The sequence below is a fragment of the Mytilus californianus genome, unplaced genomic scaffold, assembly GCF_021869535.1.
Source record: "Mytilus californianus isolate M0D057914Y unplaced genomic scaffold, xbMytCali1.0.p SCAF_7, whole genome shotgun sequence".
Lineage (NCBI taxonomy): Eukaryota > Metazoa > Mollusca > Bivalvia > Mytilida > Mytilidae > Mytilus > Mytilus californianus.
Window position 1 is genome coordinate 58,759,696 of NW_026262723.1, and position 14,061 is coordinate 58,773,756.

The window sequence follows — 14,061 nt, forward strand, 5'->3', positions numbered from 1 at the left end:
TCTCTGAAAAATCTACAAAAGTAGTGTTACACTACCTGTTCATCATTGAAAAACTCTTAGTTGGAATTTTATGCCCCCGCCTTAGCAGAGGGGGCATTAAGTTTTATCCTTGTCCGTCCATATGTATGTCCGTTAGAGAACGGAAACAAAAAAAAAAGCAATTTTCCATTTGTTAAGGGCATAACTCTAGAACGGTTAAAGTGACGCCACCAAAATTCAGTTGCTGATATCCACATCTTTTTGCAGAGATCTTGAAATATTATTTTCCCTGGTGGTCCTTTAAGAAAATCTGCTAGTCCTCTATTATTTCTATTGCAAAATACCAAAATTGTGTCGGTCCTTTGCAAAATTTTGGTGGTCAAAACCTTCAGACCATCACTTTTCGAGAACTTTGCTTTTTATCTCTGGTGGATAGTTATCTCATTGGCTATCATATCACAGATCCTTATTTTATTTTATATTGCTAAGCAAAATAGAAAAAAACTTATCAATTACACAGTATTGAAAACAGAAGTCTTACAAATAGCAGTATTCCAATTATATTGTGCAAAATGAAAAAAAGTATTATCATCTGCCTTGAACTGAGTCTAGGTGCAAAGTTGGTTGTAATTGTCAAGGTTGCTAATATAATGAGGAAAACAAAAATTATTGAAGGTGAAATTACTATTAGGTGCCAAAATTATTTTTAACAAGTTGGTTAATTAAGGATGATTACAATATTGATGATGTATTACCAGTAAGTTTTCAAATGGTTGACATATTGAAGTTTGCTTCCTCAGATAATCTTATAAATCAGGGTGGGCCCCCAGGCATAAAATGCATAAAGTTGTAAGTTTTGTTGTTGATACTGTAAGAGTTAAGCTTCATTGCATTTTCTCTGTTAGCCTTTCGAATATATCATGCTTGCAATGAAGGTTTATTGTCGTAAATTTTGTCTCTGATGCTATCACAAACAAGTTTTATAAAACTTTTGTAGCTTTCAAAAATGTTGACAAACTTAAATTTTTGTTTATATAATAACTCTTAATTTTATTTATTGGACTTGAAGTGAAGATAGGAAGATTAGGGAACATACTGTAAATTCAGAAATTATTGGTGCATTTATTATTGCTATTTTTGAAGAATGGACAAAAATGCAATTTTAATTTTTGCGATTTCAGAAAAATCTGCATAGAGATCAATGTATCAGATATCATGCAGAATGCCAATTCTTATTATTGCAATACCCACCCAGTCGCAATATTCGCATTAATAAAAACCTCACAATAATTTCTGAAGATACATGCAGTCATTTGCATTCCTGCATATCAAAATATACTAAAAATTAGTGTCTTTAGCAATAATTTTCTGTTCATGATATGTTTAGTAAAATAATTTCCAAGAAACAACACATCTATAAGATAGATAAATTTTATTTCCAATAGAGGACCCATTATTGGCATAATCAGTACAGTGATTTTTTTCTCGCCTTGACGGAGTCAAAAAGCGAGACATAGGTATGCTGTTTTCGGCGGCGGAAGCGTCAACAATGTATTAGTTTGTGATTAGGTCTAGTTTAAGGTGAACCATTAGTGGTAAGTCAATGATATTTGGTATGCAGTTGTATAAGCATTGGCATATCCAATTTCCATGGAGATTATGTGGATCCGCCCCCTCAGTCGTGGTCTATTGACTTTAAAACTTTTGCTTAGTTTACATGTATTAGTTTGTGATTAGGTCAGTTCAAGGGGAACCATTAGTGGAAGGCCAATGTTAATTGGTATGCAATTGTATAAGCATTAGCACATCTCATTTCCATGGAGAATATTTGGTCCCGCCCCTCAGTCATGGTCTATTGACTTTGAAACTTTTGCTTAGTTTACATGTATTAGTTTGTGATTAGATCAGTTTAAGATCAACCGCTAATGTTAAGTCAATGATATTTGGTATGCAAATTTATTGGCATTTGCAAGTCTTGTTTCCATGGAGATTATATAGCCCCACCCCCTCATCATGGTTTATTGACTTTGAAACTTTTACATAGTTTACAAGTCAATGTTTATGTTTAGGTTTGTTGAAAGGGAACAACTTATGATAAGTCTATGGTATTTGGTATGCAGTTTTATTAGCATAATTTGGCACATCTCATTTCCATGGAGATTGTTTTGCCATGTACCTTCAGTCATGGTTCATTGACTTTGAATATTTGCATAACTTACATGTTAAATTATTGCTATTTCAATTTCAACACAAATTTGCATTATCAAAAGTACAAAAAGGTGAGACATATCTCTGTGTTAACAGTTTATTATATTAAACAATTGCAGTATAGACAATACACAAGAAAAAAAACACAAACCATGATATTCAATTGATGTGTTAAAAATACCATAAAACTCATCTCTTCTGAAATCATCTACATTTTTTAGAATTGATTGAATGGTTATTCATTGATTAACATGATTAAGATGGTTATTCATTGATTAAGATGATTAAGATGGTTATTCATTGATTAAGATGATTAAGACATCGTAAGAAGATTGTTAGCAATACCTTCATATTGTAAGAAAATTAATCCAAAAGCTTTTTTGATGCAAAAATTGTCATTATATGGGAGGCTTTTTCAAAGAAAAAAAGTAATACACATATGAAAAGTTTAATCTGTGACAGTGTGGCTTTTTAATATTAACAATATTCATAGACATTAAAAACACAAGTGATAACATAAGATTAATTTATTTTAAAAAAAAATGATGCATTGATTTCATGCCATATTTTCGAGCTAGTAGGAATTATGGAGCACATATAAGAACTGAGTAAATGTATGTGATAAAGGTGTCTTCATAGGTATTTAGACCTAGTTTATCTACTGAAGGTCGGTGGTTCTTTCTTGGTATCTGGCTTCCTCCACCAATAAAAACGAGACCACCACAAAATAGCACAATAGTGTTGAAAGTGTTGTTTAACACCAATCAATTAATCAAACATAGGTATTTGTTGCTCTTTGCATTAGCATTATATTTGCAGATCTAAAAACCATTTGAAAATCAACCAAAATATATGGATTTGTTTACGAAAACACTTGAAAAGGCTTTCAATTTATGTCATGGATTTGATACATGTACTTGTTTTTAAATTTACACTTTCAAACAGACATAAAAATGGAATTCTCAAGATTCAAGTTGCAATGAAAAGTCCGTCTAAATAAGGTCCTCGTTACACCAAATGTTTTTATTTTGTTGAGTGTGTGCGAAAATGAATTTGTGACCCAGTATATAATCACATTAAAACTGTACCCAAAAGAACAGCTGATCTGTAAGATGTTCTAATTTTGTTTGTACCTACTTGTGAAGACAAATTTTGATTTCTTTTTTTACTTGGAGATAACCTGAGTGTTTGGAGATTTCTGTATAATGAGATTTAAGTTTGATATAATCAGTTCAGCTTCCATCTGCTTGATGAGGTTTTGAGGCTCTTCAATTCGAATTGCTATGTAATTTTTGAGTTGGTGTAGAATTATATATAATATTGAAATTATACTTGGGATTCGTTATTAATCGTTGGATACAAATTTTCGTGGATTTTAAGGTTAGGTTAACCATGAATTTAAAGGTTCAATGACATACAAATTATCTTTTTGTTTGTGTATGAAGACTTTTGTAGAACCATGAAATCAAGTATACACGAAAAAACTCATTACCCATAGTCCTTGAAAATTGATATCTCCAAAAATAAATGAATTCACAGAACATTGCCTTATTTTAAGGACAGTTTATAGTAATAACAAAACAAATCCATGTATGTTTTATTACACTGGACAAGAAAAAATTGTATGGATATGTTGAATCATGCGGTAATGTGTACCATAAAGGCAAATTTAGAGGAACCTTGATTTCCTATATAGCTGCCAGGAAATATCTGTTCATTTTATATTCACAGTGTTTTTTATTGATTGAAAGCCAACATGTTTTTTTTGGTTTTGAACATCTTAATTACTAGTTTCCATAGTAAAACTTTTTCTAAATCTGTAAGTTAGCTTAGTTTGTAGGTCAGTATCCTACCATTTTAGAGAAGATGGTTAACTAATTGTCCTGTGACCTAATGACCTTTAATCATCCCTAATTACCTTTACATCTGCTGACCTCTATGTAGAGCCTCATTATGGCTTTGATACTCAATAATAATTTGATGATATTGGCCCCCATCCAACATTTAATGTTTTCTTCTGGTATCTGTCCATTTTGTAGTATTTTTACAGAATTTGTAAAAACAGAGCAATCTATAACACATTGAAATTGGAATAAGAAAGAGTTTGAAACTTGGTAAATGTGTTGTCACTCCCACGCTTGTTTGAAAGGTCACTTATGGTAAATAAACAATCTTGATTGCATTAAAATTTTGAAGTTTTGACTTTCAGAACTGTTTGTTTATAGACCTAAAAGTATATAATACATATGTTTCTGTTGTAGTTGGGTATGGAGGGTAAAATGTCATGTATTTGACCAGGCAAGGACACACAGGGGGGCAAAAAAAATCTAACAAGTATAATTTCAAACATACAAACACATGTGTTACACCACTGCAATTAAGCTTTAAAGAAATAGTACGATTAAAGCTTCAATAAAAAAACATGACTATTAAAGTTGATGTGGAATATGAATTAGGTCCAGCAGTCAATATGTGTATTAGGCCAAACAAATATATAGTAATATACTGTATATACCTCTTGCCATAAAAAGAATAGGGTTAGTAGGTAGGTTAAATGATATGATTTTTTAGAATATTTACATAGACTATATACTGATATTGGGAAATGTCCAGGTCTTTAACAGGACTTCACCAAAAATGTCTGAACTATTATTTACTGTGCTTAACTGAAAAATTTTCCATAGAAAGTTTTAGGGTAGATAAGGAGGCAAGGGGGGGGGGGGGGGGGGCTTAAAGAGGTTCTGTAGCCTATATGATAATAAGTATCTGTAGATATGTAGTTTTAGGCATTAACTGATATTTCGGTGAAAATAAATTGTTTGTTTGAAATTAAGACCACCAATATCAATTTAACCAAATTTGATGATGCTATCTGCTTGCCAGAAAGCAGTCACAAGTACATTAGTGAAACCCAGTAGTTAAATCATGGTGAATCAAAGTATCGAAGGTTTTAATTTTCCCGACTGAATAAGAAATAGATCTCTATAATATAGCACCTGACACCTATATTATAAAGGTGTTATAAACTGTAAGTAATTTCATCTGTCGCCTTTTATGATTCCTATGAGTGAGTCACTCGTCTGTTTAAAAGAAAAAGCTCAATGTCATTTTATGGGATCAAAAAGTACAAGTAGATGACAATTTGAATGTTTTAACATCTCCTAGGATAACCTAAGTTCAAGAATATGAACAATTTTAACCATAAAGTTTTTAGAATGTTAGGAAGGATGCTTTGAGCTGAATCACATGGCACTACTTTTTTTTCATGAAAAAGGTAAAATTTGATAAGATTGCACCTCTTACTAAAGTTCTTTTATACAGTGGTGTGCAAAGGGTTGTTAAGATTATCCCTGAATGCATCAAAATAGTGCCAGTTCTTGAAATTTTCTTTCATCATTAATGGTTACCATCAGACCATCACACCTGATATTCAGAAACCTGATTTTGGCCATGAAAGCAAATAAAAGCCTATAGTTATGTCATTCAAATCTGCAGGGTAATTGATATTGTTAGTATACTGAATGTACTATAGGGTTAGTTGTCACTTACCCACAGTATATCATGTAATTTATATTCTTGTGTCCTTGATTCTAGTACAGTCTGCTTAGCTATATAAATTTATAAATTTCATGCATCTGTAGCACTTTTCTAGATTGACCATCATGACAGGAATGCTCAAAGCTGAATATTTTGAAAGCCAAGGATGTATTAATATTGAAACAGTTGAAGAGCTATATGACCAAAAAGGATCTAGAAATGATAGCCAAATCATCTTATCTATTATTTACCATCAACAATTCCATATACATGTACTATTAAACTAAAAAAATTCCTTTACCATGTTCACCGAAACTTTTTATTTAAAAATCCTTAGGAAGTCTAGCCCTAACCTTATGGATATTCAAAGACAGCTTTAATAGCTCTTCATAGATTAAAATAAATGCAGACTGAACAGTTTATCAGTCAAAATTACAATTTTATGATGAATCTTGAAATTAAAGATAGATTTATAAAATCAGATAGATTTGATCCACCCTTATTGTTTGTTATTGGCGATAATGTCATCTAGATATAGTAACATAAGATTTTACTCTGCCATAAAATACCCATCTCAGAAAGTCAAGTACGTAATGGTCAGCATAATGTTTCTAAGGCAATATATAGTTTGAAATATTCTTTGGAAGTTAAATATATTGTGTGCTCAATTGATTGTTTTAGAATAAACAGTTGCATAAGTGTTTAGGTAGAAGGAAGTTTAAATAATAATTTTATTCATACATGCACTGTAATATAAACAGAGATTATAATATATTACAGTAGTGGAAATATACATGGAAATTGGTCAGTCTGCATTCACACTTTATTCACAGTTGTTTTGATTTACTTAAGAGTGGTAGATGTGTTCTGTTTTCAGATTTATTATTTTTATGTGGGAATAGATGATACCTCTTTGTGTGCTGTATTAGGTTGAAATTTATCTTTACATGAACATATAAGCACTTATTTTGGATTGATATCATTCAATTGATTTTTTATGTGTGGTTGATTTGAAATGATAAATTGAAAAAGAAAACATCAGCAATGTGATAGTACCATTTGTAAAAATTGGAATTTACAAAATCATATTTTTGCAGTATGTGGATGCACAATTGATCGGTGCATTATGATTTTCTAAAATGTGTTATGAATAGAAAAACGTTATGCCGTGGATTCATTTATTTTTGTTGATACCAATTTTCGTAGATTGAAATTGTAACTAATGATTAATATTGATTATCTTTAATATTCTTTTATCATTTTAGATACTCGCTCACTAGATGGCCCAAAGACCTACACACGTATTATCCCTTCACATGAATATGATTTGCCAGAAACTTATCCATCTCTCACTAAAGATTCAAAAAGCAGTAAAAGTAGTAAACATAAACACAGAATGGAAATAAATAGTCGTTCAGGCATGAATGAGGACAGGACTTCACTAGATCGCCAGAGGGAATATGACCGTCTCAAAACCGAATGTGAAAATGCCATGGCCGAAGTTCAGTCCTTGAAACGGCAACAAGAAGAAACTGTTAAACGATACAATCATGCTTTAAAAGACACAGACAGTTATCAACAAAAATACAAATCGGTACTTTTACAATTGCAACATGCTAGGGACGAAATTGACAATTGGAAATCACAATGTGAAGATTTACGAAGTTTTCAAAATGTTTCAGGAAACGATTCATCTGGAAGTGACATATTTGAAAATCAGGCTGAAAGGTATGCAAATATTTTAGGAAAATTCAAAGAATCAGAAGGTAAGGTAAGACTTTTAGTTGAGGATAATATGAAACTTAGAAAACAATTTGAATCCGTTTCTCTCGAAAAGGAGTCTGCTTATGCTGAGAGAAATGGTTTAAAACAGCAATGTACGGCTGCCATTCGGGATCTTGCAAAAGTGACACAACAAAGAGATGACATGATAAAAGAAAATCATAAAGTAAACTCGGAATATCTGTCGAAAGTGTCAAAACTTCATAAAGAGTGTGAGGAAGCTAAACAGGACCAATATCTTGTTTTATCTGAAAGGGACAACGTTCTGAAGGAAATTAACCAATTACAAGATGAGGTTAATGATTCGAGACAAAAAATCGAAACAATGGAAAAAGAGAAGAAATTCTCACTTGAAGAAATTGATAAATTAAAGTTAGAAATGTCACAAATTAAAAAGGAACGTGAACAATTATTCAAAGATCGTAATGACATATATGATAAATATGGCGACTTAATATCAAAGAAAGATCAGATTGAAAATCAGAGGAATGAATATAGGAAAGATTTCCAACTAGCTAAACAGGAAAGGGACATGGCAATCAAGGAAAGTCAGGAAGCAATCATGGAAAAGGAAAGAATACTGAGGGAAACGTATGAAAGAGAGAGAAGTAGGAAAGAAGAGGCAGAAGACCGAGATCACGATTCCAAAGAAACGGAGAAACTAAAGAAACTTATAGAAAAGTTACAAAATGATTTACATGGTAGGTGTATATATTTTGGTAAGGATTGATTCTTTGTAGATCTGTAGGATAAAAGGTACTTGAAAAGGTGGACCATTTTACCAAACATACATGTACTCAAAAGCAAGTTAAGAGATGCATAATAAAAAAAAAGAGACTTATAAAAATCATTTCCAAAAATATGAAATAATGTAACAGAATTCAATACCTAATTACATCTATGGGGTTAACTCGCATACCTTGAAGAATTGTCCAAATTAACTATAAATCAGAGAATTGAAATAAAAGTTGTAAAAGATTGTAGGCAAGTTGAATCTAAATTGTCTGAAACTTTAAAAGCTTGCAAATTTTGGGAGAAAAAGTAAACACTTTGCAGTGCCTAAAATCTAGCAGATATACATAAATAAAGCACTTCCATGTGCATGCATTCATTATTCAAACATAAATCATAAATGACAAAAATAACAATTGGCCTTCATGTACTTTACCTACATGATAAACCTGTATGACTAGTGTGAAACATGTAAAGGGAATACAGGTAAGGTTTTTATTGTACACCTGGCAAGTGTAAACATTATTTATTTATGTGACAACTGAAGCATGACAAGAATATATCCTTAGCCAACAACTATGTCAATAAAAATGAGACTTTTTTTACGATTCCAATTAACCTTTCCTTTGATCAGCGATATTAATTTAGCAAATGACCAGGTTCGGTGATTGACCGACTTCAAGGTTTACCACAGTCGTTAGGTGAAACTATCGACTCTTTGTTTATAAGTGGTAACAACTCACCCTCAAGTGTTTACAGTATACTTATCTTTTACTTACAAATAACAAGTGCTTCCGAACTTATTCAGGGTTGTCAAGAGACACTTTTGATGAGCAAGGCTTTTGTGTTTTTCTCTCAAGTGGGGTGGTACTGTTCATAAAAATTAAATATTTTACAACTGTACTTTTACTTATTTTGGCTCATCATTAATAATTAAATGTGGTGTATGACTAAATACAATATTATTATTTTAAAGTTGTCAAGGATAAAATGTTTGCATACAGTTGCTCTCAAAACTTAGAAGCATTTCTCTGTTATTTTGAATATTATGGAAGAAATATCCAAAATGCAATGGTTTGAAAAGGAACTAACAGAAAATTTTAAAGGACCCTATTAGATTAGTTTCTTAACATGACTTTTATATTTTTCATGAGAAAATTATATATTCAAGTTTGAGAAAAATGAAAAATTAGAAATACAATGCCATAATGATAAAGAGTAATAATTTCTAACTCAAAATGAGATGATTATGATCAACTGTGTTTTATTTTCATAATTATAATTTGCACAACACAAAAATACAGTTTTCATTAGGATACTTTTTACACAGTCAAGGTTATATTTTCCATCATTAGACCTAGAAAAAGTAGGATGAAATTCAGTCAGGGGTACTACTTGTACAAGTAATCTTTATTTACTTGAAGAAGTAAATAAAATATACTTATATAATTTAATTTTGGATATAACGCATCTTCTGATTGGCTGACGTTGTTTTGTTTATCAGCTCATAGACATAATTTTGTCATGTGACCGTGACGTCATCAACGTTTTTTCATGATTTACTCCGGTTTAAAATGGGTTTTAGAATTAAATTATAAGGAATGACTGTAATATTTTTTTCTGTCTATTCGAAATAACATAAAAAATGTGGTGCACACTTTAAAATAACTCGCTACGCGGGTTATTCAGTGTGCACCACATTTTTGATGTTATTTCTTCATAGACAGAAAAAATATTACAGTCATTTCTTAAATAAGTTAATTATAATGTTTGAATAATCTCCACTTAATTTTCTCAAAAATTCACTTGTATAAGTATTTTTTTTTTAACAATCCCACAAAAATTCTCAAGTTTTGAGATGTAAAAACATGCCTTTAACAATTTTTCTCAGGTTAGCTCATAATTTTTTATTAGAGTTCAATGTTTCATCTCATTAATTCAACAAAGAAACTGATTGCGCAAAGATCTTAAGTATTTGCGCAAGGCCTTCAAAAATTACCCCTTGGGGGCTTGTAAATGAGCAGTGTTCTGAAGATAACAGACAAATGAGATTTTCATTGTCCATGAAATTACACTTAAATGATTAGTAAAGACATCTGTAAAGGACAGACAATTAAAAAATTCTATTAGAGCAAAGAAGTCCTAAGAATTCAAGAAAAGAAGATAGGATGACTTTTTTACTTGTATAAGTAAAAAAATCTGAATGTCTAAGGGACATAAGTAAGCCAAAAAATTATTTACCTATACAAGTAAATAAAATACACTTGTATAAGAATCCTACAAATTTACTTGTACAAGTATATTAATATTTAATTCTTCAAGTAAATAGAAATTACTTGTACAAGTAGTACCCCTGACTGAAATTAGGTTAAGTATCCTGATGATTCAAAGATGATGCAAGGATTGTTGCATAAAGAAAGGGAAATATGAGGCAAAGATCGTTTGACATGAACCCGACAGCAAATATTGAAAACACATGTCATAAACATTATTTTTTGTAAACAAAGTTAAGAATTATAATTAGGGGCTCGTCTTCACCATACATTTGACCTTCACAGTGCAGTCTTCAGTAAAGGAGGAAAAAATTATATTCAGATGTACAAATGGTTTCATGTGGTTAATTACTTGATATACATGAAAGTCTCCAGATAGCTTGAACATGATTTCCCTTGAGACATATACATATATATAGTATATATACATCTGTTTTCTTTTATTGTTTGATTGAGTCAAGATTTTGACACACTATGTGGTTGCCCTCTCCATACGAGGTTATTTCCCCCAATAGAAATGTACAATGTCCCCTATTGTTTGTCGTGAAAGCGGTTATTGATAAGCTTCAGTGTTTCCCAGGCACTTACGATCAAGTAGGTTGTAATGGTTTACAGTCTATTTAAAGATCATGAAGGAAGTACTCCCGTAATGATCCGTCACAACATTCGTCAGTTGAAGTATAACGTTTCCTATAGGGAGCATACACTGTTTCCTATTACATTGTGAAAAACAGGAAACATTACACTGTTATCATTTTTGATAAACAATGTACTGTATCCCTGTACAAAAAACAAAGTAATCTCACTGTTTCCCTTTATACTTGATACTGCTGTTAAAGGCCAAGGGCATTCAATGAGTTGCAGACAGCAACTGTAGAATTACTTGAAAACCAGTGTATAATACCTATATATATATATATTGCCGTGGTCTATTATAAAATTGAGAATGGGAACAGAGAATGCATCAAAGACAACAACCCAACCATAGAGCAGAAAATAGCCTAAGGCTAATGTATCCTTGTTGTTCAGCAGTCTACGGGCCAACTAGCCTAGGCTTGTAAAATTTCTATTGGGCCTGAAAGAATTTCTACTATGTATACAAACCAATAGAATCCTTACAAAATTTCCAAAAAATGAGGGTCTGCATATTTTTCTGTGTATATTTGATTTATTCTTGAGGGTGTATTATATAAGCTGTTAGCATGGTTAATGCAAAATTATAGCATTCAATAATTTAGATACTATTGAAGGATCTTTCAGGAATTAAACACTATTTTAGGATAGAGAATGATAATTGCATAATATTCAATTACATTAAGTGACATCATGTGTGTATAGAGATAGACAGTGAGCAAGAATTATATTAGGATTTTATTTGTATCACAGTTATCTGCTATAGGCTTCATAGTACTGCTAAGCTCCTATGATAGATAAAATATAGCCAATATCAAAATTAGAAATATTCTGATTCCCAAATTCAGTTTGGAACAACACTGACAACAAAATTTTATTTCAATGTGTGCATATAATATGGTATTTTGTAATTTTGCATTACATATATACGCTAATTTACAAAATGCTGCTAAATTTCCAAACCGTTAGAAAAAGGTTTATTTATATTTCAGATGCATTGGGTGAAGTTGAAAAGTACAAAAAGAGCAGAGACTGGGCACTTAGTTGTAGAGAGAAGAGCTTGCAGGAATGTGACAGTATCAGAACTCTTGGAGAGAACTTGCGTCGTCAGAGGGACAGAGCAGACAATGAGAAGGCTCAGGCTCTGAGGGATTATGATAACCTGAAGAAGCAGAAAGATGAAGCTGTACGGGAACTGAAGGAAATAAGGTATAACCTTGATTAAGTCATTAACATGATTTATTTATTATTATACATGTTCTGTTAATTGCTCATGTTATTAGTTAGTCATCATGTCATATTATGATAATGAAACTAACACTTATCTAATTATTGAAATTGACAAATACTATTTTGGGATGTGGCCACTCATACTGTACTTATGAAATTGATGTTTCTTAGAATCCTGGTCCAATCCCTTCTTTTGCAGATATAAATGAAAGTTCAAATATAAATCAGAAATATTGAAATTATTTCCATGTTATTTCATGTAATAAATGAATCATATGAATCTAGATTAATTTAATTTTGAATTCTTGAAAATTGATAAAAAATGTATAATGAAAACTGACTAAACTAAAGAGGCCCATGGCTAAGGTTCACGTTACTTTCACTGATAATTCAGTATGAACTAACTAACCCCATTAGCCACATGCATGGCTAACCCTCCTTAATTTAGAAATTATTCCAGATTCAACTTATTCCTTGTTTGTATAGATTTTATCCAATCTTTCTGATGTCCAGAACATAGACAATGAACAATTTCGTACTTTTATATTTTTTATTTGCAATTTTTTAGCCACTATCTAATTTCAAACTTGACACATTCTTTAGACATATGTTTATTGTTGAAGACCCTTGTTGACCTTGAGATGTTTTTTTTGTGTTTGGGTTGCTGTCTCATGGATGTACACCCCACATTTACTATTATTCATGTTAAAATAAATAATTTGTAGAAAGAAAAAATAAATCACAGTAAATTTTTAACCCATCAACATTGTATATGTGCCTGTCCCAAGTCAGTAGTACCCTGTCATTCAGTGATTGACATTGGTTACTGTCTTAAATTTGTTTCATTTAATGTTTTCTCATAAATTAGGCCATTGTTTTTTTTTTGTTTTGAATTGGTTTAACATTTTGCAATAGATAACGTTTAACATTGGTTTGTCATGTCTGGACCTTTTGTAGCTTGCTATATGGTATGGGTTTTACTCATTGTTGAAGGCTGGACTATGACCTACAGTTGCTTAAATTCACATCATTTGATCTCTGGTGGATAGTTGTCCCATTGGCAATCATACCAAGTCTTATTTTATATGCCTTATTATTTTAGGGAGAAATATGAAGCCATGGTAGAAAAAGAAGCAAGGAAAAGTCAGCTGAATGGAGTTGGACACAATCATAGTCGAGATTCAGCCATTGATGCAGACTTACAGGAATGGGAAACAGAAACACACGAAATAGAAATCGTATGTAGATTTACACCTTGTACAAAACTACTACATACATTATAACAGAAAGAAAAATGGTAAAAACACATGGTTGAACTTAATAGAGTTATATTTTGTGGAAGGAAATAGGAAATTATCTCTGATTAAAGTCTAATAACAAAATTATTAAAAAAACATAAACTAATCTATAAAACTACTGAATATTAATGCCTCAAATTTTAGAAATGATCTTAAATAGATATTCACATGCACAGATAAGCTACAAATTTAAGATGACCTGCAGCAGAAATCTTATCTCTTACTATATGTAATGAGTCAATATTGGTCAACTGTGTTGGTCGATAAAATTTTATGCTTACATTTTTCTGACAACAGTATTCTGACCTTGACCTCATTTTCATAGTTTATTAAACTTTCAGGATAGGGCAAGCTTCTGTGGCTGTTCATGGTTAATTTGTTCTTCTGCT

The 14,061-nt window shown here is 31.3% G+C and overlaps 1 protein-coding gene across 3 annotated transcripts in view; it reads left to right on the forward strand.

The window, feature by feature from the left end:
- LOC127709437 (disks large homolog 5-like) overlaps window positions 1-14,061 on the forward strand; it is a 98,262-nt gene that overhangs the window by 60,323 nt on the left and 23,878 nt on the right. For 2 of the 3 annotated variants that reach the window (XM_052214978.1, XM_052214979.1), the window contains 3 exons: window positions 6,990-8,207; window positions 12,137-12,353; window positions 13,477-13,612. In XM_052214978.1, the coding sequence (XP_052070938.1) occupies window positions 6,990-8,207; window positions 12,137-12,353; window positions 13,477-13,612 (1,571 nt within the window). Of the gene's footprint in view, window positions 1-6,586; window positions 6,654-6,989; window positions 8,208-12,136; window positions 12,354-13,476; window positions 13,613-14,061 lie in introns of those variants that run through there. The other variant, XM_052214980.1, reaches the window with a different exon arrangement.